The sequence below is a fragment of the Monodon monoceros genome, unplaced genomic scaffold, assembly GCF_005190385.1.
Source record: "Monodon monoceros isolate NGI ecotype Baffin Bay Population unplaced genomic scaffold, NGI_Narwhal_1 Super_Scaffold_11, whole genome shotgun sequence".
Lineage (NCBI taxonomy): Eukaryota > Metazoa > Chordata > Mammalia > Artiodactyla > Monodontidae > Monodon > Monodon monoceros.
In genome coordinates this window covers 103749839-103772717 of record NW_021703767.1, presented here as the reverse complement: position 1 = coordinate 103772717, position 22879 = coordinate 103749839, and the positions used below count along the sequence as shown (strand labels likewise).

At 37.1% G+C, this 22879-nt stretch overlaps 2 protein-coding genes across 4 annotated transcripts in view; one reads left to right on the top strand and one right to left on the bottom strand.

The window, feature by feature from the left end:
- The window catches only part of IFT80 (intraflagellar transport 80), a 143782-nt gene that overhangs the window by 99053 nt on the left and 21850 nt on the right, over window positions 1–22879 (bottom strand). For 2 of the 3 annotated variants that reach the window (XM_029214206.1, XM_029214208.1), the window contains exon 1: window positions 8147–8256. The exons of the other annotated variant lie outside the window; for it this stretch is intronic. The gene's annotated coding sequence lies outside the window, so the exon portion shown is untranslated. Of the gene's footprint in view, window positions 1–8146; window positions 8257–22879 lie in introns of those variants that run through there. 3 annotated transcript variants of the gene reach the window in all.
- Window positions 8650–22879, top strand: part of SMC4 (structural maintenance of chromosomes 4) — a 34541-nt gene continuing 20311 nt past the window's right edge. The window contains exons 1-9 of the mRNA XM_029214205.1: window positions 8650–8766; window positions 9896–10039; window positions 10925–11103; window positions 11477–11668; window positions 13236–13412; window positions 20478–20642; window positions 20916–21043; window positions 21516–21656; window positions 22315–22465. Of these exons, the coding sequence (XP_029070038.1) occupies window positions 9901–10039; window positions 10925–11103; window positions 11477–11668; window positions 13236–13412; window positions 20478–20642; window positions 20916–21043; window positions 21516–21656; window positions 22315–22465 (1272 nt within the window). The 5' untranslated portion in view covers window positions 8650–8766; window positions 9896–9900. The remainder of the gene's footprint in view (window positions 8767–9895; window positions 10040–10924; window positions 11104–11476; window positions 11669–13235; window positions 13413–20477; window positions 20643–20915; window positions 21044–21515; window positions 21657–22314; window positions 22466–22879) is intronic.

The window sequence follows — 22879 nt, the reverse complement described above, 5'->3', positions numbered from 1 at the left end:
GAATAGTCCCAATCGTCGAATAAAGGAAGGTGTATAATCAATTTAAATTGTAGCCTTCTTCCCGAACTGTTCTCTTAGGTGGTTTGTAGTGTTGATGAAGAGTTTTATAAGACAGGAAAGGGCAGTCTTGCTAGGACCACATGTAACTCTGTGGGAATTCCTTTTCAATCCTGCTAATAAGGTTGTTAGGATTTACTTTAATAGGCAGTTTAGGGAGGGAAAGGAATTGCAGAGTTATAGAGGGAATAAATATCCCCAACCTTTTCTCCTAATTTCCCTAACCTTAAACTGTGCACTCATCCTTGTACCTCTGCTGTATCTATACTCACTGCCATGGTGATCTCACCCAGTTTCATGGCTTAATATAAGATTAAATTTATTGACTACCTAGTGACAACTCCCAATTTCATATCTCCAGTTCAGACCTCTGCACTGAATCCCAGATTTTTTAGCTAACTGATTATTTGACAACTCTATTTGAATGTGTGACACCTAAAAACTTAAGATCCAAATCAAACCCCTCATCTTTCCTCCAACTTTGCTCCTCCCACAGCCTTACCCATCTCAGTAAATGGCAATTCCATCCTTCCAGTTGCACAGGCCAAAAACCTTGGAATCATCACTGACTCTTCTCTCACATTCCAAATCCAATTTGTAAAAAACAAAACCTGTATGATCTATCTTCAAAATACCTGACTTTCATGACCCCCACTACTATGGCTCCAGTCCAAGGTGCCATCACCTGTTAACCTGAACTATAATAGCCTCCTAGTTGACCTCCTAACCCCTCACAATCTATGCTCACCATAGCAGCCAAAGTGAATTTTAAAATAGGTCATGGTGCTTCTCCACTCAAAACTCTCCAATGGCTTCCTGTCTCACTCAGAGTTAAAACAAAGGTGTTTTTTTGTTTTGTTTTGTTTTGGCTGCATTGGGTCTTCGTTGCTGTGCACAGGTTTTCTCTAATTGCAGCGAGCAGGGGATACTCTTCACTGCGGTTTCCAGGCTTCTCATTGCAGTGGCTTCTCTGGTTGCAGAGCACGGGCTCTAGGCACGTAGGCTTCAGTAGTTGTGGCACACGGGCTCAGTTGTTGTGTCTGGCAGGCTCTAGAGTGCAGGCTCAGTAGTTGTGGCGCATGGGCTTAGTTGCTCCACGGCATGTGGGATCTTCCCAGACCAGGGCTCGAACCCATGTCCCCTGCATTGGCAGGCGGATTCTTAACCACTGCACCACCAGGGAAGCCCCTGAAACAAAGGTCTTACAATGGTGTTCAAAGCCTTTATTGATCTGGACTCGTATCGCGATGGTTAATCTTATGTGTCAGCTTGGCTGCAAGATGGTGCCGTTATTTGGGCAAACACAAGACTAAACGTTACTATAAAACTATTTTTTAGGGTTTCCCTGGTGGCGCAGTGGTTGAGAGTCCGCCTGCCGATGCAGGGGACACGGGTTCGTGCCCCAGTCTGGGAAGATTTCCACATGCTGCGGAGCGGCTGGGCCCGTGAGCCATGGCCGCTGAGCCTGCGCGTCGGGAGCCTGTGCTCCGCAACAGGAGAGGCCACAACAGTGAGAGGCCTGTGTACCGCAAAAAAGAAAAAAAAAAAACCAAAAACTATTTTTTAGAGGTGATTAAAACTGACAATCAGTTGAAGTAAGTAAAGCACATCACCCTGCATAATTTGGGTGGGCCTCATACAATCAGTTGAAGGCCTTAAGAGCAAAAACCAAGATTTCCCAAAGAAGAAGGAATTCTGCTGCCAGACTACAACACAGAAATTTTGCCCGAGTTTCCAGCCCTAAGACTAATGACTTCAACATTAACTCTTCTTTCTCTGGAGAGCCCTAATAGAAAACACTATTTCTCTGACCTCATCTCCTGTTTCCTCTCTCTTTTCACTCAAACTGCTCCAGGCACACTAGGCTCTGCGTTTTTCTTCTTACATACTATGTAAGACGTATGTTTGGGGGCAAAGGAGAAGGAACCAGTGGACAGGGATTGATTGGCAGTACTATAGAAACAGAAGATAACTAAGACAGCATGGTTCCCTATGAAGTCATTTGATCAAGGACACTGATAATGGGGTACTTCTTTTTGTAAACACATATAAATTGACAGTTCACAGAAACATAAATACAGATGGTCAGCGGGCAATCAAAAACATGAAATAAGTCACAGCCTCAATTTTAATTAAAGAAATGCAAATGAAAACAATAGATACCATTCTTCTGTTGTCAAAGTGGCCAAATACAAAAACCCAGCCAGAACCCAGCCCTGGCATACAGAGAAAGAGTTAGTCACATACATTATTGAAGAGCAGGAAAACTGGTGCTAACGGTCATTGATTCTTTTGTTCCGCCCCCCACCAACACTTTTGACTACATTTTCTACCTTTGGGGAATTTCCTACCTTATAAATAAAAAACAAATTATTTCCTCTCTAGACCTCCTTACAGCTAGGACATAGGTAAATTACCTAGGCTTTGCCAATCTGACACATCTGTCATATTTTGAGTTAGAAACTACTGATTCAAAAGAAGTATATATAAGGAATCTACCCTGGGAGGAATTCCTAGTCATAGGAGTTTGTCATATACATATAAATGTACACCAAGATACATATACAAACTATACAAGCCTATTTATTACAGAACTCTATACAGTACTATCAAAAACTAGAAATTTAAATATTCATCATAGATTATACATGCATGTTCCAGATATAAGTATTTACAACATGGAACAGAATTAGAACCAAGAAAATAGAATTAAGAATTAATGTTAAGGATTAGACTTAACATTATGCTAAATGAAAGAAGTCAGTCACAAAAGGGCAGATACTATATAATTTCCCTTATATGAAGTACATAAAGTAGTCAAATTCATAGATACAAAAAGTAGAATGGTGGTTGCCTGGATGGAAGGAGGAACAGGGAGTTTCTATCTAATGGGTACAGAGATTCAGTTCTGCAAGATGAAAAGAGTTCTGCAGATGGATGGAGGTGACAGTAGCACAACAATATGAATGTACTTAATGCCACTGAACTGTACACTTAAAAGTGGTTAAGATGGTTTACAAAAAAAGAAATGAATTAGATTTAAGAAATAAAACTAAAACGTAAAAGCACTAACAAAATGAGAAAAATTTTAGGCAGGAAAGAGGGAAGGTATGACTTGTCAACAAGAATATACCTATAGATAAGAGGTAGCAGAAAGCCTACGAAGTAAACAAGAATGTGAAGGAGAGATAAGAAATCCAAGAGCTAGATCACAAGTGCATTTATACCAAGTTCTGTTTGGGTCATTTGCATATTGTCTAACCCTTGGGTGTTGATATTAACAGTTGAAATTAATGGTTTGCTGACGACTACCCAAGACCCTATTTTTAGAAGTACAATTTTTATCAACAATTTTCCAAATTGATAGCTCTGATTAGACTCCTGTGTCTCTTTTCCAGTAAAGAGAGGAGGGAGAGAGAAGCAGATCTTTTATGCAGATTGGTCCCATCATAAAACCACTTGAAGACTAGAGCTGAGATCTCTTATACCGCAGGGAAGGCAGCAGCAGGTTCACCATTTCCAGGGACAGGTTATTCAAACACCTAACAAGCAATGGAACAGGCTTACAAATGGCAGTATAGTTCACTTACTAAAGACCTCCAACCTCCATGCCACTCCACTTCCTGTAGGTATCTGAAGTGTATGTATTGATATATGCAGTGGTATTTACATTTCCTTGCGATTTTAGCTAAATTAGAGCTAGCTCTTGCCAACCATACTTTAATATTATTCACATTGGTTATATTTATAATCCTTTTGCAGGACGGCCTAATAAATTCTAGCCAATAAACCATGTTATTCACAAATTTAAAAATAAGTAGTCGTCTTTAATTCATCCTTTTAATTCATCAACTAGCATAGAAAAAAATTACACTCAACTGATAAACTAGAGTGCTGTACAACTATTTAAAAAATGAGATGAATCTATATGTATTCATACAGAAAGATGTCTATAATATGTTAAATGACAAAAACAAAGTATAAAGCAGTATTATATAACTCAATCCCTTTTGTGTTAAAAAAAGGGAGGAATATATATTCAAGTTATTGGATACTAAAACATTCTTCTTGGAAGATATGCAAGACACTTAACGGAGACCTTCATGAGGTTAGGGACACTGGGGTGAGAAGGGACTCTTTTAATTTTCATTTTATATGTTTCTATACTGTTTGATGTTTTTATCATGTTCATAATATTTTATCTATACATTCTCATATCTATACCATTCTCATTCTCTTTGCAGTTTCTACTGCATTTGACCCACTTCTTACTGAAACTCTCAGCTAGAGATCTTCCAAATACTGCACGTTGTTTTCTTCTGTATACAAAATGGGGTTAATAATGCCTACCTCACAGGTTGGTTATGATGATTAAATGAGATAAAGTAGACATGAGGTTAAAAAAAAAAAAAGGCATCTTACAAATGTCCAGTAGAGTGCCTGAAACATAGTAAGAACTTAATAATTGTTAGCTATTTATAGTGAAAATTGGTGTTTTTGTCACCCTGCATATATTCACTCTTTTCCTAGCTACAAAGAATTTCTTCTTGGAGCACCACTTCCTCACTCTTAGCCATATGGCTTCAATGGAGCTGGCATGAGACCTAGGCTTAAGTCAATTAGAGATCTCCAATAGAAACTTTTATTTAACTAAAAGATGGGGAAGAAAGACACTTCTTAACCCCCAGGTCTTTAAGTTTAGGAAATTTGAGGCTAGAGTTACTGTAACACCTTACCATGGCAAGGGGAGAGCCTGGAGGTGTCAGAGACCACTACGTGAAGCCTGAGAATAATGCCAAGACAAGGAAATGCAAAGCAGAACAAAGAAAGAAACACAATCCTAGTGTCTTTGTTTGAACACTGAATCCAGTTATACTCACCTAACTTTTTGGTTATGGAAGTTAATTTTTTTTTCTCAAGACAATTTGGATTGGATTTTCTGTCACTTGTAATCTACAAAGTCCTCTTTGAGACATTACTATAATTATTTCTTCTTCCTATATTCTAAGAATGTATATTCTCTAGTGCTATCCTCTCTCTACTCACAACCTTAAAAATCTAATCTATTTTTAGTGTCCCAACTATTCTTGTAACTCTATCTCACCCTATTTTCTCTCCTGAACTATATTCTCCACCTCTAATGCCCACTGTATACCTTTCCTAATCTCAACCTATATGAATAAAAACAAACTCATTTTTCAAAACAGTCCATCCCCCAAAACTGCCCCATTTCCTCACTTCCCATTTTTTTCTATGTTAAGATAGGTGAGAGTTTCAACAAGACTAGCGTTCTAGGGGGCTTATATTATCAAGAGGAATATTCATTACTATCTCTCCTGTCTCTATATCCAATTTATTCATCTTGAACAATATTCTCTAAGTATTTATACATTACTTACATAAATTCATGTTTATTCATTTTGATCTATTATTTAATGTCTAATTAATCCAAATATTCACAATTAATTACAAACTTTGCTAATATTTTAAACATTTACCCACAAATCTAATTTCAGACTTTATGAAATGCTGTAACCACATTAGAAATGCTGTAACCACATTAGAAGGTAGACAAAACACATATTATTATAATGATGACAAAATCTAACTATGCACTTAAAGAACTGCAAATGTTAATTTTAATTCTATTCCAATTTTTCCCCTTGAACTTATTCTTATTTCTTCCTGTGGGGTACAACTTTTTGAAATATAAAAAGTAAGCGTTCTCTTCTCAGACTGCCTGAAATTATAGATAATGGTTGTTAGTAGATGATTTTGGACCAGAAAGATGAGACTTGGTTATACTTTCCAAGATCATTGTAACCTAGTCCATCCCAATTGGACCAGCTTCTTTTTATCCAAAGTACTGGCAGGGATCAATCAAGTCTTTATTTCTTGTGATCCTAATCTCTTCTCAAATCACTTCTTCACTTTCTCTGAGTGCCCTACTTTCACTCTAGATTTGTCTCCACTGTAGCTGTTTGTTATGAATTTCTTTCCTATGTTATACAACCTGGTTTAAGTCTGCTTAAAAAATATTTATTCTGAGTGGAGCATGGTTAGGTTCAACTAAATCTAAAGCTATTGGTCACTTTATTGATTTACTGAAATTACATTTCTTATCAGTCACTAAGACCAATCATTATTTAAAGCAACCATCAAAGGCAGTAAAACTAGGATTTATTTGTGACTTATCTTTCTTATCCCCTCATAACTAATCCAGGGATTCATAAAAAATAGAATCTGACTAACTTTAAGGGTTCAGACTCTTAACCATTAAAATCTACAAAAGCTATAGATTTTCCCCCAAAATGTGTCCAGATTTTTACCTTTCTACTGCGTAGGCACCTCCTACATGGAGGACTGGACAGTAAGAATCCAACTAAGCCATGCCTGATCTCAGTCTCTTTCCCTTTTTACACATCCCACTTAACTACTGTTAATTTTTTTTTTTACCAAGTCATTCCTTAGCTCAAAATTTTTCTAATATTTTGAAAACATCCTTGACCTGGCTTTCAAAACCCTTCATAAACTAATCTTCTAACTTGACATCCCATTATTCATCCTTAGCACATACCCTAATAAGGTCAATGTCATAAACACAGCAGTACCAAATGCATATAGTGTGTGTGCTAGACAATCATAAACAATCCTATGAGGTAGGTATTATATGCTGGTTTTACAATAAAAAATCTCAGAGATTGATAAATTGAGTAAACTGTCTAAGCATGTAGCTAAAAAAATGATGAGATTTGCGACTCTTGTTATCTGTTACATCTTTCTACTACATCATGCTGTCTCCCATATACATAACTCAATTTGGTCTAGTCTTTGCTTTTTTCATGGTTAATATCTCTCCAACTCAGTTGTAATAGTGTTTTACAGACTGCAAAATTCCAAAAGATTCCAGATGTTTTCAAAGAGAACTGATTGCTACATTTTCTTGTACACCTACCAGCCAAATTTTTTTTGCACTAAGCTTTATTGTCTGTAGTTTGTCTTATGAAAACAATAATTTTTTTCAACTTATATTATCTCAAATATAAAGGTATATTACAATATCAAGTCAATGTTTATTCAAATCACACCAGTCTCCCAACCTCACCAAATTCTTACACTTGAGGGGAGTGTCCTCCACACTTCCTCTTGAGAAACACTGAACCTGAATATGCTCCTCAGGGCAAGAGTCATACTTACTTACTTAGAATGACAATGTAAATTCATTCATAAAGCAGATATACTGGGGCTTGAGTATGCCAAGTCCTAAGTCTACAAAAGTTAAAAGGGGGAATAAAAGAGGCTCCCAGTTCTCAATGTCAAGTACTTAAGAGTCGCTGAATAAATGCTTGTTGGACATAGTCAAATCGATTAATGGTTAACATTGTGAGGGATTAGGATCACGTTTGAGAATCTGATCAAAGTTCTGGGAACACTAACTCCTCAGAAAAATTCACAAGCACCCAGAATTTTGTATACGATTTCGGGGGCGGGGGAAGTGGAGAAGAGGTGGTATGAATTCCTCTGAATTCCAATCACCTACCACCAGATCCACAAACTCCTGGTTAAAAACCTACTAGCAAAACTAAAAACCTACTAGCAAAACTAGATTCTCTGGGAACAGGTATACTTGCTTAATAATCCTGATTATGCCTGACAGTGCAATGTATACAAAAGCTACTTAAGAAATATTTGCTGATCAAAAATTTTCTCATACCCAGACACCAGCAAATCGTTTCTTCCATTACAGAGTCTTTCAGACAAATGATTTTAAAAACGCGAAACCCCCTTTCACTAGTGACATTAATGACCTAACACCAATAATTCGAAATCATTATTTTGCTTTTCACTACACGATCATTCACCAATCCAGGTTTTCTCTTCTCCTTGTTACCCCTCTACTCCCTCCAAACTCAGGGCTTCCTCCTTTGCATCCCAAAAGCTACGTCCAGAGCCGCACCGCCCCCAGGGAGACGGAAAATAACTGATGCTCCACTCCGCACACACCCTCATAGCAGGCAAGGTGGATCCAGTAATGGCTACAACTTCCAAACCCTTTCCTCACCTCTCGCCTAGAAGTAAAGAGATTTACCTTAAGTGGCAGGAAAGCGGTGGCGATCGTACTCACAGAAGTGGGACCAGTTACCAAGAAGCCTCGGGCCTCTCTTGTCACCATAGCGACTCCTAAGAGCTAAGTTCACTCCATCTTCCCGCGATACTTCCCTGCCGGGCGTCACCCGAGCAGGCCCTAGACCCCGCCCCTCAGCGAGCTCGCCCTCTCCTTAAGGGGCGTCATTGGACGACTGAGCCTTGACTTTAGCTGTGGGCGGAGCCCCACTCTATTTTTTTTATCTTTTTCAAAATTCTCAAGGTTTTTTAAAAAATATTTTTTATAAGAGTGCTATTGCCGTAGGCCCACGGAAAACATTGTTTCGCTTTTCTTATTCACTTAATAGAAAACGTCCCCTGCCGCCTGGGTCCCGCCAGCAGTTCGCGCATGCGCGTAAGCCACCAGAAGATGGCGGCGATAATCGCCGCATTTTTTTCAAATTAGTGGTTCCCAGAAAGCATTGCGCGCATTTGTAACGAATTTCCGTTCGAGTTTGTATTTTAGGCGCCATTTTCGAGTGAAGGACCCGCAGCCGAAACACCGGTAGGAGAGGGGGGTTATGCAACCGTTTCCAACCTTGGTCTGAGTGGACTATCCGGCAGGTAAAGTACTTCTTTTCCTGATCAAGTTGTCACACTCTTACTTCCTGTCCCGTCCGCGGGCTCCTGGAAAGTAGAGGCCTTGAGTTGGAGCAGCCGAAGTCTAGGCTGAGGCTGCCGCCGGGAGATTTCTCTCGCTGTCACCCCTCCCCCCTCGGCCGCTCCCCGGCAGTCGAGGCTCCCGCGCGCTTCTCCCGGGCGCCACTTCTCTGAGCTACATAAGCGTTGCTCAGGAGACTGGGGGCCCGGGGGGGGTGGTTGGGGGGAGCCTCTCGGCCTCGCGGACCTCTTCTCAGAAATCTCGGTCTTGGTCGGACTCTAGCGTGGCCCCCTGCCCGTCTCACTTCCCGCAAGGGACTAACCACCGGGTCTGAGCCCTTAACTGGTGACCTTTCGTAGTTTATTGTCCAACGGGATTTTGCCGCGGACCCCGGAGAGACAGACCCCTGCCACCTCAAGGCTATTGAACCGGAGCCGGCGCTGCCGGCTTCCGATTTGAAAATCGCGAGTGGTCGGACCCGGCCGGACTGTAGACAGCAGACCTCAAAGACCCCGGGCCGTCCGCTGCGCCGAGGGCTAAATGGCGGGGAGAGGAAAGTGGGCAGCTCGCCGCCAGTTGGTTCTTCGCTGCTCTGGGAAGAGGTGATAGATAGCCCTCCAAACGAACTCTTGTCTCTCAGAATCTGTGCGCTTGCATCCCTAGCCCAGAGAGCGTGGGAATGTCCGCAAATGCTGGCGTATGGGAATTGCTTCGTTTAGAAATTACGTTAGAATAGTCTTTCACACTTATACTGTGGGCGGACGGCGGGGGAGCATTAAAAAGTAAAAAGAACCTAAGCAGTTGCTCTGTTCTTGCTTGATCCCCAAGCACGTCTAGGTTTTCCCACTTGCTTAGGACTTAAGAAAAAGAATCCCGCCTTCTTGGCACTTGAGTTTTTTGTGCCTTCTTTCTCGAGGACCCGCTGGCGTTGAGCGGGGTTTGACGACGGGGCTCTGGAAAACGGGTGGACGGAGTTTTCCCCGAATGGGACGGGGTGGGGAGCTGAGCCCGTCTCACCGGGAGTGGGGGTGGGGGGAACGTACCGGCACTGGCCCGCGGCCCGACTTGCTCCCGGCTCTCCCTCGGCCCCAGCGACCATGCCCCGTAAAGGCACCCAGCCCTCCACCGCCCGGCGCAGAGAGGAAGGGCCGCCGCAGTCCCCGGACGGCGCCAGCAGCGACGCGGAGCCCGAGCCGCCTCCCGGCCGCGCTCGGAGCCTCGCGCCTGCCACCGCAGGTGAGTAGCCCTTCGCGACGTCGCGGGCAAGCGCGGGGGAGACCCGGGTGCATCCGCGCCCAACCCAGGACTGGCTGGTGTTCTTGGGCGCGGACAAGAGGGGCTGCGGGGTTGACATCTGAATGTCAGGTAGAGCCGCTCAAGAAAGCGATTTGGCGATTTTCACAGATTAGACAATGTGCAATCGGTGTAACGGTGCCGGAGGGGATGGGGGCGAGTAAATAGCTTCAATTCTGAATTTCTGTTCATTGTCTTCTATTTCCACGGAAATCGACACGGTCAGCCAGGAGCTAGTGGACTGTTTTTCAGACAGAGTCAGCCTGACTGTAATAATAATGATGAAAAGTTTCTTGACCCTGTAACTTCACCTTCGTGGTCTTAAATTGCTAAGAGAAGATGATAATTTACTCGAAACTACCGTAGCTTTTGTGAGTCCAGGAACTGAATGACATGAAACCCCTGTGACAGTGTCTCTAGAGCTCGCGAGTGTCCAAAGTTAAGGTTCCAGGTGCTCACAGATACGGAGAGAGTTGGATCTAGAGCCTTAGGATTTAACCACCTGTTTAGACAGGGAGCAGGGAATCAAGTGGTTGTGGATTTCCCAGATTTGCATGACGATGTAGTGTTTCGGCTCCTAAAAGGTATATTTCTATAGGATTTTGTGACTGGTCGCATTTCTTTCAAGAATTTCTTTTTTGATAAAACCAAACCAAAAGATTCTCATCCCCTGTGAGTTTAGGATAATACTATATTTGAGTGAAAATACAGATTCCTAGGTTTCATAAATAACATCTCTCCAGAGATGAGCAGGCAGTAGTCCTCCGAACTAATTGCACTAATGCAGGCTTTTTTCCCCTTGTTTTCCCTTTCCTTTGACTGACTTAGAGACTCCAAGTGAGGAAATAGATAATAGAAGTTTAGAAGAGATTTTGAATAGCATCCCTCCTCCCCCACCTCCAGCAATGACCAATGAAGCTGGAGCTCCTCGTCTTATGATAACTCACATTGTAAACCAGAACTTCAAATCCTATGCTGGGGAAAAAATTCTGGGACCTTTCCATAAGGTATTTGACCTTTTTAAAATAACTGTTGTAAGGTAATGCGTCTTTATTATAAAATGTTTCAATTTTGTAGTTATTGTATTTATGCGGATTGATTAAAAATACGGTATGTTTCCTATGCTTTTAACAACTGAAATTAGCTTTTGTTTGGTTATCTTTTGGTACCTCTCTTTATAAAGTTTTCCACACTGAATAGAATTGGTGGGTTTTATGTTTGAAAAGAGTATTTTCTCTTTAATTCCTAGAATGAATTTTGTAAAAAGTCTGAGTTAAAATTAGAATATGGTGTTATTTAAAGTGTTGAAGCTTGTGATATGAGACATGATATATGAAAACAGCTATCTTTAACTTTTTTTTTTTTCCTGTTTTTATGCAGCGCTTTTCCTGTATTATTGGGCCAAATGGCAGTGGCAAATCCAATGTTATTGATTCTATGCTTTTTGTGTTTGGCTATCGAGCACAAAAAATAAGATCTAAAAAACTCTCAGTTCTAATACACAATTCTGATGAACACAAGGATATTCAGAATTGTACTGTAGAAGTTCATTTTCAAAAGATAATTGATAAGGTAAGGGACTTTGTTTAATTATTTGCAACTTCAAGTAAGGAGCACAAAGGATTTCAATATGTTGCACATTTTATTATTTTTGGCTTAAATTGGCTCGTAAAAAATAGTATATGGTTAAAGCAGAACCAATATTTATTTCATTACCTCCATGACCATATTTTCTTTTTGAGTATTGGTGGTAGTGGCTGTTAAACTTAAAATATTAAAATTTTTAGCCAGGGAAATGAATTATAAGTAGCTAATAATAATGCTTACCTTTTTGGTGTAAAACATTGAGCAGTTTTAGTATCCCGAGTACCAAGTAAGCATTCTTTTACTATAAATTTTGGATTCGTTTTTATTGCTTTCAGATAAGTTACGTAAACTTGAAAATGTTAATAGTTTGACTAAGTTTACCATCTCCCTTATTTCATTTCGCATTAAATTTAATGTTACCAGTAGTCATCTGTATAGGTGGTACGAAAGAGCTTTGCTTCAGTTTGAAGTAAACTACCCTTTTAAAACAGGAAAGGGTAAGGTAACATGTTTGTTTTCTAGAAGAGGAGACAATTATAGGTAAAATGGCTATTTAGATTATTCACTTGGCTCTGTTGGTATTGGGATTTTTTTTCTCTTCTATTTAATAATTAACTTTTGAAATACGTGGTTCAAAAATGACTGACTGGAACCTAAAAATGACGCCCAAGCATCACCAGTAGAAAACTAATTACATAATGAAATGAGGTTGTGATTTGGCCTCTAGGTCTTGTTTTGGTTTTGTTTTGTTTTGTTTTTAATTTTAATATAAACAGCTTTAAATCTACATGGTGGTATATATTTTAATTTTGTTTCTTAGTGCTTTTCTATTGTACAGTTTGGGTTGGAAAGTAGATTGCCAGTAAATCAGATTTGATTCCATTGCTTATTAATTACACTTGATTTGTGTAAATTTTAAAAACCATGATTTCAAAATGACATAGATTTTAAAGGAAAGCAAGTTTTAATGTTAAAGCAGATTTGCACTTCATTTTTTAAATTTGTTTGATTAAAAAAATAGGAGAATGTAGTTGTCAATTCTTTGCAATTTTTTTTACCTTCAATTAATGACATATTCTTCACCCAAAAAAGGAAAAAAACTAAGCTGTATCATCCATCTACTATACTTTCCTTCCATTTTCCTCAAATCATCTCTTGCAGCTTTTTTTTAATGGACTAGTAATCTGTCAACATGGTTTAATAATTTGGGTGAGTTTGTTTTGGATACAGTGGGTTTCTTGTGCCCCTTCATCAATTCTTTTCTCAGTCGAATATGTTTTTAGGCTTGAAGGTGGGGTGTTTTCTTTTTTGTTTGTTTGGTTGCATTGACTTTTTGGTTTTTGTGATCTAAGAGGAAGGAATCAAAGAACTTGAAAAATTATTTCTAATCTTAGCTAAGATTAATTCTAAGGACTATTGTCAGTTTATGTGCATATTCAGTTGAAGTTCTTAAGCCATAGAATTGGTTTCAGTATGAAGTGAGTGAAATTTGGAGCAAACCTCTGACTTAATACCAACAATTGTTTTCTGGTTTTGTTTTTCCTCAAAACAGGAAGGGGATGATTATGAAGTAGTTCCTAACAGTAACTTTTATGTATCCAGAACGGCATACAGAGATAATACTTCTGTTTATCACATAAGTGGGAAGAAGAAAACATTTAAGGATGTTGGAAATCTTCTTCGAAGCCATGGAATTGACTTGGACCATAATAGATTTTTAATCTTACAGGTAAATTTATTAAAGATATTAGAGGTTCTCTCGTTCTTTTTTTCCCCCCCCCTTTTTTTTTAAAATAAAGTGTAAGGAATTTTTCCCTATTGGATGAATCCTGTATTTTTGAGGCCTTAAAGTACTGTAGCAGCACATCATGGTTTACATACTACAGTCAAGATGCGAATCATTATTTGCTGCTCTAGAAATTTAAGGAAATTCATTCAGAACTGTAATTTCATCATCATATGCTCATTTTATGTTTGGATGGACTGACATACTTGTTCCGCTCTAGCAGCACGTAAATATTGGCGTAGTAAAATAAATATTAAACACCAATATTATTGTGCTGCTTTAGCGTGACAGGGACATAGCAACTATTTATCATTTCTGTTTGTATTTCTCTTTAAGATAACATTTTAAATGAGATTTGTTATCTTTTAATAGTTCTTTTCCTTTACTTTTGTTCTTTGTCATCTCTACTAATATTATATACTCAAAAGAAAAAACTATATACTTGGTATTTCACAAATTTACCTGAGCACCTAACTGATTTAACTTTTTTTTTTTTTTAATGCTTAGAATGGTCAATTAAAAGCTTATTCAAGCTCTTTGTTTTGTTTCAAATGGCCTACTTGAACCACTTATACTGGAAGATCAGAAAGTAACTGATATTTCATTCTTAAGTATCACAACTTTTAAAGTCTTTTTAAAGGGGTATAAAATTAAGTACCTGGTGTTAAGCTGATTTTTATTAGAAACCCTGTATTCTTTATCTGAGTAAAGATATTTTCTACCAGTGTTGCTTGGTAAGAAAAATTCCTTATCTTCTCTATGTCTTACCTTTCAAAAAAGTTCTTAGTGTAAAACATGGCTTTGTCAGACATATTAAAATTCCCTTTTGATTTGAGGCTATCTTCTTTTCCTTTGTCCTACCTACAGTCACCAAGAGCATAATAATAAGAGGAAAACTATATTGTGATATAGAAATAGCTGCTAATATTCTTTAGTGTCCTGTACTACTGATTTTAAACTAACTTGGAATTTTGGTTTGATACTAAAAGTTTGATTAGTATGACTGAGTGTTCCCAGTAAGAAACTTATAAAGTGTTAGCCTCTGTTTCCATTTTAGTCTATATTCTTCAACTGCTTTTTTTAAAAAAATGTTACGTTTAGATGTACATAGTGTACGTAGAAGGTAAAGAAATATTCTGGGATGACTTATATTAATATCTTCAGTTCATTTATAATACTTCTGTAACCCAAACTTATTTTAAAATGGATGTTGGGAAATCATCAGCAGATATATTTCTAAATAAGATTTGAATTTACATGTGTGTGTGTTTTAATCAGATTTAACTTTTATGGACTTTTTGTATTCTGGGATTTGATTTGGTTAATTATGGATTAAAGATGCCCCTTTAGAATACTAAATTTCATAGTGATACCATTTTGCAGGAACCTTTCATTGTGTTTATCTTATTTGCTGTTTATTTACTGTCACGCAGGGGTAATCAAAGTTTTACACCTGTGCATAGACTCATCAAAATAGGCTGCATTTTAACCCTTGAAAGGGTGATTTTTTTTCCCTTGATATTGCCTTTGTATACATAATTCAGTTAATAAAGGGAGCTAAATAAAGTAATTCCCAAAGATGTAAATAAGAGTAGTTTTTAAATTGTAAACTTTATATTAAATATGTGCTTCTTAAGTGCCCAGGATGCTTAAGCCATTTGTCCTCATAATCTCAGCCTTTTTATGTCATCATAATAGTTATGTTGTTTAAATCATTTTTAATACTGAGATGAACTTTCCACGTTAACAAATTGAATTCCATTTGATTAAATTTACAGATAAGAGCCTTAGAAACTCACCTGTTAGGAAGAAGAAACAGGGATTGGACTAGATAGAACTAATGATGCCCTATTTAAAAGTTTGAGGGAAAGTGGCAGTGGTTTCTATGGATTTTTATTTAGTTCCTTATCAAAATCTTAGACTCCTGCACTAGAGATTTAAAGCATTTGAAGGTAAGTAAGAATGCAGTTTTCATTACCTTATCTCCCACTAAATAACATCTTAAAAACTAGCTGTGGTTTGGGAGGCTGGGAACTTGGAGACATCAGAATATCATCATCTAAGACATAAGTGATTACTTTGAATAAAATGTATAGGCTGTTTGGCCAGTGGTAGTGATTAACAACCTAAGTAATATAAATCCAGCTAAAGTGAAAACTTATTTTTAAGACTAAAAAGCACTAAAGTTTAGAAGTCCATAAGGGTAAACTTTTTTTTTTTAAGTATTTATAATGGTATAGTAGGGTCTTCAAGTAGGCATTTCTAGTATTTGAAGTCATTTAAAATTTCATCGTTGACTATTTGAATGAATTCCTAGTGAGTCACTATGCTGAGATGCTATAAATGATACAAAAATGGTAGAATTCCGTTTCTTGTCCTTAGAGGCACTTAATACACATGCCTTCCAAAAGTGTTAGATTATAATTGGCTGTTGTGCTTTTTATGTTTGTACATTTCCCTGTTTATATATACCTTGTTAGGGAGCTGTTGTCCCATTGTTGTAACTATAAGTATAAACAAGTAGGGTTTTTTTAGCTCTGTGTAGCATTTCATGGGTAGCTAGTTTTGTCACAATTTTCAACTTCATATGCTTTTTGTCTTCATATTATAAAATCTAAACTAAAATTTAAAACAACCAAATTTTTTTTCTTATTGTTTAGTAATTTGGAGATTGGATTAACTGAGATCTGAGTTGTTACCTAGTCATCTCTCCCTTTTTCTTTTCAGTATACTTCTAAGCCTGGCATGACATATAAACTTATTTGGATTCTGGTCTTTTAGCCTGTAGAAATAAGTCTGTGCTATATCAAAAGAATTTTAGCTTTATCAATAGTACTTTAGTTATCCAAAAGTGTCTTGTTGAACCGCCTCAATTGTATGAAAGAAAATAGGAAACTACCCCTAAGCATCCAAAATAGATAGCCAGCAGCCTACCTCCTAAAGCATTGTCCTTTCTGTTTATGCACTTAATTTAGACAGACACTAACCTCAGTCATTTGGTTTCTTGCCCTCTGTTAGTTCACAAAGAGCAATTAGAATAAAATTTATCAGAATAAGAGAAAGAACAATAACTTACATTACAGTGGAAAATGGAGAAAATAAAAATATTGCCAAGGCAAAATAAAATTTCAAAGCCTAGTAAATCTGGGCCATTTAATTTTGATGCAAACACCCATATTTACCTTAAACCTTCAGGTCTTATTAGGAAAAAAGCTTTGTTATAGCTATATACTATACTTCAGTGTCCTGTGGTTCTTGCTTGCTAAAATTTGGATTCTGTTTCAATAAAGATAAAAAAGCATCATACCTATTCATTCCTCTTAGATTTTATTTTATTTTTTTATTTTTATTTTTTTGAAGTACGCAGGCCTCTCACTGTTGTGGCCTCTCCCGTTGCGGAACACAGGCTCCGGACGCGCAGGCTCAGCAGCCATGGCTCACGGGCCCAGCCGCTCCGCAGCATACGGGATCTTCCTGGACCGGGGCACGAACCCGTGTCCCCTGCATCGGCAGGCGGACTGTCAACCACTGCACCACCAGGGAAGCCCTCCTCTTAGATTTTTAAGCTGTATTCTTGTAAATTAGATTATTGAGGAATGCTATAAATGAATCACAGTACCCTGGTTTGCCATCCACTTCAATACGGTATGGATTAGGCCTTGGATGTTATAAATATCCTCTTGAAATACGTTTGCTATTTTTATGTTACTTTAAAAAACCACAGATGGGGCTTCCCTGGTGGTGCAGTGGTTAAGAATCCACCTGCCAATGCAGGGGACATGGGTTCGAGCCCTGGTCCGGGAAGATCCCACATGACACGGAGCAACTAGGCCCGTACTCCACAACTACTGAGCCTGCACTCTAGAGCCCACGAGCCACAACTACCGAGCCTACGTGCCACAACTACTGAAGCCTGCGCGCCTAGAGCCCATGCTCCACAAGAAGAGAAGCCACCACAATGAGAAACCTGTGCACTGCAACAAAGAGTAGAAGCCAGCACACAGCAATGAAGACCCAATGCAGCCAAAAATAAATAAATTATTTTTTAAAAAAACAAAACCACAGATGGTATTTCCACAGTTGCCTAGTATCTCTGATATAGTGTGAATATAAATTAAAACATAGGAAGTTACTAGTAAACAACAGTGAAAAAAATTGTTTAAAACCTTGTTTAGTATACTTAAGCTACAGAAAATAGAAATAGCCGTGGTGGGGCCTACAAAACTTTGCCAGCTTCAGATGGTAGCATATAGCAACTTGAAACTTTTTTTTTTTTGTCTCATCATGCTACCACTACTTGTGATTTGGAGCTTTGAGTGGTAAGGTGACTATAAATTCAGGTTGATGCTTTAAAATTATTTCTGAAATGTGTTGAAGATATTTCCCTAAAACTATATTCTATAATTTCACATGGAATAGGTACATTTTCTGAAATATGAGTGGTCCTCTAAGCAGACTGTCTACCCACAGATTATACATGAAATGACACAAAATGGAAAAAGAACGAAGAAAACAAATAGTAGCAGGTAGTAAGGCAGAGGACATCAAGGAACAAAACCACAAGAAAGGTCCCAGGTTGTCATTGAAATACCACAACAGTCCTAATTGTCACATGACAGGTAGAAGGCTAAATGTTCTAATAACCTGTTGATTCAATAGTGCTAATCTGATAATAACTGGTTTTTTTGTTTGTTTTTTGTTTTTAATGAATACCATATAATAAAACTGAATGTTATATGGGACTTGAGGTGCAACTATGTTGATTCATAAACGTCCTTGTCTTTCACTTGAAAATGTTTTTTTCTACTGGGCAACCTTGTTAGAATGAAAAGAAATCAGAGCTGTATATCCTTCATTTTAATTGGAAAGGGAGGAACAAGTAACCAAAAACAAGCAACCACTATGCTTTATTCAAAGCTAGGCAGTCTCCTAATGGTGGTAATCCATCTCTTCAATAAGTAATTTGGCCAGGAAAAGTGTGATGCCTTTAGGAATATTTTTATCATTCTTACACCAAATCATAACTTCTGGTTATCTGAAAAGTGTATACATAAATAATACCTTATAGTGATTTGACTCGGACATGTAAGTTCTCTTGGCATGGTTTTCCATTTTTCTTAAAATAAGTGTTCGGATATTCAAATTGAATTCGGTAGAATATTAGACTATCAGGTGTCAGATATTTGGACTGTTAAACACTAATACAAAAAAGTTAAACTGACTACCTCCAGATCAGTGATTCTCAGCTGGGGGTAGTTTTGCATCCTCACCCCCAGTACATTTAGCATTGTCTGGAGATAGTTTGGGCTGTTACAGCTGGGGGAAGCCTGATGCTGCTGACATCTAGTGGGTAGAGGTCAGAGATGTTATTAAACATGCTGTGATACCCAGCATAGCTCCCCACAACAAAGAGTATTCAGCCCAAAATGTCAGTAATGTTGCTGTTGATAAACCCTGTCTAGATAACAACTGAATAAGTCTCTTGGCTTCTTCAGTGGCTGGAGTCCCTGTTGTAATCTAAAGCTTTGGACACTCTTCCAGGCTTAAATCCTGTCTGAAACTTAAAATTGTTATGAAAATATTTGGAAAAAACTGATAATTGAAAGCAGAATAAAACATTTTATATAAATAGCTACATATTTTAAACGCTAATATTTAGTTAAAACTAATTGATACATACCCACGGTTGCAGAGAAATCTAAAAAATAACAGGCTCTTAGGATAACATTTCAGTTTGTATTTTATAATCATGTCCTGTTGTCAAAGTACAGAAAAGTGATCATCTGTAAAAAATGTTTAAAATTATGCCCTTTAATGAGTAGATTTTTTTTTTTACACGGAATCTTAGTTCCCTGACCAGGGATCGAACCCATGCCCCCTTCAGTTGAAGTGTGGAACCCTAACCACTGGACCGCCAGCGAAGTCCCTAATGAGTAGATTTTAAAATGAGCTGTTTTATCTTTTCTTTTATCTTAAAATTTTTTTACCTTGTGTAATTATGTTGAGGATTTTGGTAAATATGATGCTTTGTCATTAGCAAGTTTTACCCCAGATTTTTAAGGTTCATTCACAAATACATATTGTAGATATTTAGATTGAGAAAGACTATATGCTTTTTTAATATATAATTTAAAAAAATTTCTTTCAGTCTTTGCTATCTTGCAGAAATAAAGGGGTATTTTTTTTTCTATTTGTCCCTTTTCTTCTGTTGCAATAATATAGAGTACAAGCAGGCTACTGGTGTGAAGTAAAGTAGCAGCAATTTGCCTGAGCATTGTTCAGACAAAATTTTCTTCCCCATCAAACTAAATGGCTGCCTGGCAATCAGCCTTGAAAGTTACTGATTGTGAATTTTTTTCTTCTTTTCTCTTTGTAATTAAACTGCGTAAATACAAATATATAATGTTAATCTAAAATTTTAATTATAGTTCAAAAGTTGTAATAACGATTGCAAGCAAAAGTTTTCCAATGTTGTATGTACCAGGATCTTTAGTTTCCAGTCAGTTGGATTTCTTCTATTAATATTATTACCATGAGAAATAGTAATATTTCCTTTTTCATTTAATGGTCTTGTTTTTAGAAAGTTACAGCATTAAGTTTGAGACATTCTTACGAAGCCCAGCGCTTGCTGAGGAACTCATAACACCAGGTTTATAGAGAAACCTTAATGATACTAACCATCTTGGGACAGGATTCCTACAGTTTAACCATGAAGGGTCTTTTTGAAAATTCTTTGTTTTAGAATAGGAGCTATAATTCTGTTAATAGTTGAAAGTGTTGCCACAGTGATTTAATTGTAGATTGTATGAATACTTTGCTGAATTTTGCTTAAAACTCTTAAGAGTATCAGTGGAGAGAACATTTTTACTTTTATTAAATGTCTTTAAACACTGATTTAAATCATTTAGTTGTTCATTACTGTTGGATTTGTTCATTGCTTCTAGTTCTCACTTAAGGTTGATGTTGCTAAACATATGCAATGAGTGTGAAATATTACTTTTTTTAAAGGGTGAAGTTGAACAAATTGCTATGATGAAACCAAAAGGCCAGACTGAACATGATGAGGGTATGCTTGAATATTTAGAAGATATAATTGGTTGTGGACGGCTAAATGAACCTATTAAAGTCTTGTGTCGGAGATTTGAAATATTAAATGAACACAGAGGAGAGAAGGTGAATCTTCTGTAGACTTTAGTTGTATTGTAAACCAGAATGTTTTCTGTATTAACTAATTTTACTGAGCTAGATATTCAAGTTATAGTCATAATTATTCAGGCAGAGTTTAGTGTTTTAGGTTGAATTTTATATTTTTCTTATTGGCATTTCAGAGGAACATTGTTATATTAATGTAGTTTATATGTTTTTTATCTAATGTTGGCATATTTTAAATTCAAATTGCTCAAATACACTTCATATGAACAATCTCTACACTTTTAACTTTTGTAGTTAAACAGAGTTAAGATGGTGGAAAAGGAAAAGGACGCTTTAGAAGGAGAGAAAAACATAGCCATTGAATTTCTTACCTTGGAAAATGAAATATTTAGAAAAAAGAATCATGTTTGTCAATATTACATGTAAGTACCTTAATTTATCAATTTTTGTATTAGTTTCTGGCAGTAAGTCTAAGCCCTTCTCTTTTCCCATATTAGAGAAATGTGAAGACTGAAGTTAAAAAAATTCTAAAAGTTGCTTTATGTGATGAATTCATTAAATTAGGGTTGTTTACCATAGTATTGAAGTTGACTTTTAAGTATCCTACTTTAAGTTGGGAGGTGGGTTCACAAGTATTACTATGCTTAATAGTTTTACATATACATTCTTTTGAATTCATATAATAGCAGATCTAATTTTGTTTATGTGGAGCCTATTTTTATTCCTAATTCTAGCCTTGACCCTAGGTTGGTTCCCCCTTCCCTGTCAGTAATCCTAGGTAATTGTTAATTGACTGTGGTTAAAAATACTTTAGAAACAGCTGATTTTACTAAAATAGAGAATTTTAGAAATGGTATTTTAGGATCTCTGATATCTTTTTTTTCCTCTCTCTAGTTATGATCTGCAGAAACGAATTGCTGAAATAGAGACTCAAAAGGAAAAAATTCATGAAGATACCAAAGAAATTAATGAGAAGAGCAATATACTGTCAAACGAAATGAAAGCTAAGAATAAAGATGTAAAAGATGTAGAGAAGTAATAATCTTTTGGAAAGTACTAAAAGTATTTAGATTATTTAGTTACATTTTATTGCATGTATGTGTGTGTGTCTGTATATAAACTTACTGCCAGCACATGCGTGTAATACATTTGCCAGCATATAAAATGGTCTCCTTTTGCAGACAAAAAACTTAATTGACTTACATCTAGTTGATGATTATCACAGATTTGACTGCCCAACACTGGTCTTAAAATAATGCAGGCTGCTACCCCCTAGTGGCAGAACATAATAACACAAAACATCATAGCAAACAAGCATTTAACCTGACAGGTTAGTTGTCTTAAAGTTTTCTCATTACCTTTCTCATATTAATCTTCAATGACACCAATATCCCTTACCTATGCAGTTTTCTTTTTTATTCTTTAAAATGAGTTTTGCTTATTTTTTATGGTCAAATTTTTCTATACCTAGACATCATAGTGATTATTTCCAATCCAGCTTAGAAGGACAAAATAACTCCTATAGTCACACATTTTAACAGCTCCTTCAAATATGGGTGGAGGAGAGGGTCAGCTTGAAACAGGATCCTACCTTATAAGAACTTGGATACATTTATAACCAGGCAAGGTATATAAGGTGGCTTTAAAATATCAGAATATCCAAAATAGTGACTGAATTTTCTTACTTTGCTAGGAAGCTGAACAAAATTACAAAATTTATTGAGGAGAACAAAGAAAAATTTACAAAACTAGATTTAGAAGATGTTCAAGTTAGGGAAAAATTAAAGCATGCTACAAGTAAAGCCAGAAAACTGGAAAAACAACTTCAAAAAGATAAAGAAAAGGTAAGTTATAGGGGAGAAATTCTTAAAATTTCAGGTCTGAATATCACATGTAGTTTTTATTATTTTTCATGAATGTTCTTGGCCCATACTACCTAAGAGAATGAGTTGGGATTCTGAATGTTAAGTGTTTCAGGAATTATCTCAACCTGATTTTTCCCCAAAGGGAAATCCTGTATCCATTGACTTTGAGTTTTAGAGCTTATGTTTCTGATATACATTGTTGGCAAAATATTTACCAAATCAGCAATTCTGTTTTGGTGACAGTTTTCTTCTTCCTAGAGTGTATGATTTAAAGAGATGTTTTTGGCTACATATCATAGATTTTTAACAATAGTACCTTTGTCTGCAGAAATCAAGTTAAGAGTATCAGCAGGAGTTTTCCCTTAAAAAGGAGGGAAGGGGAAGTTCATAATT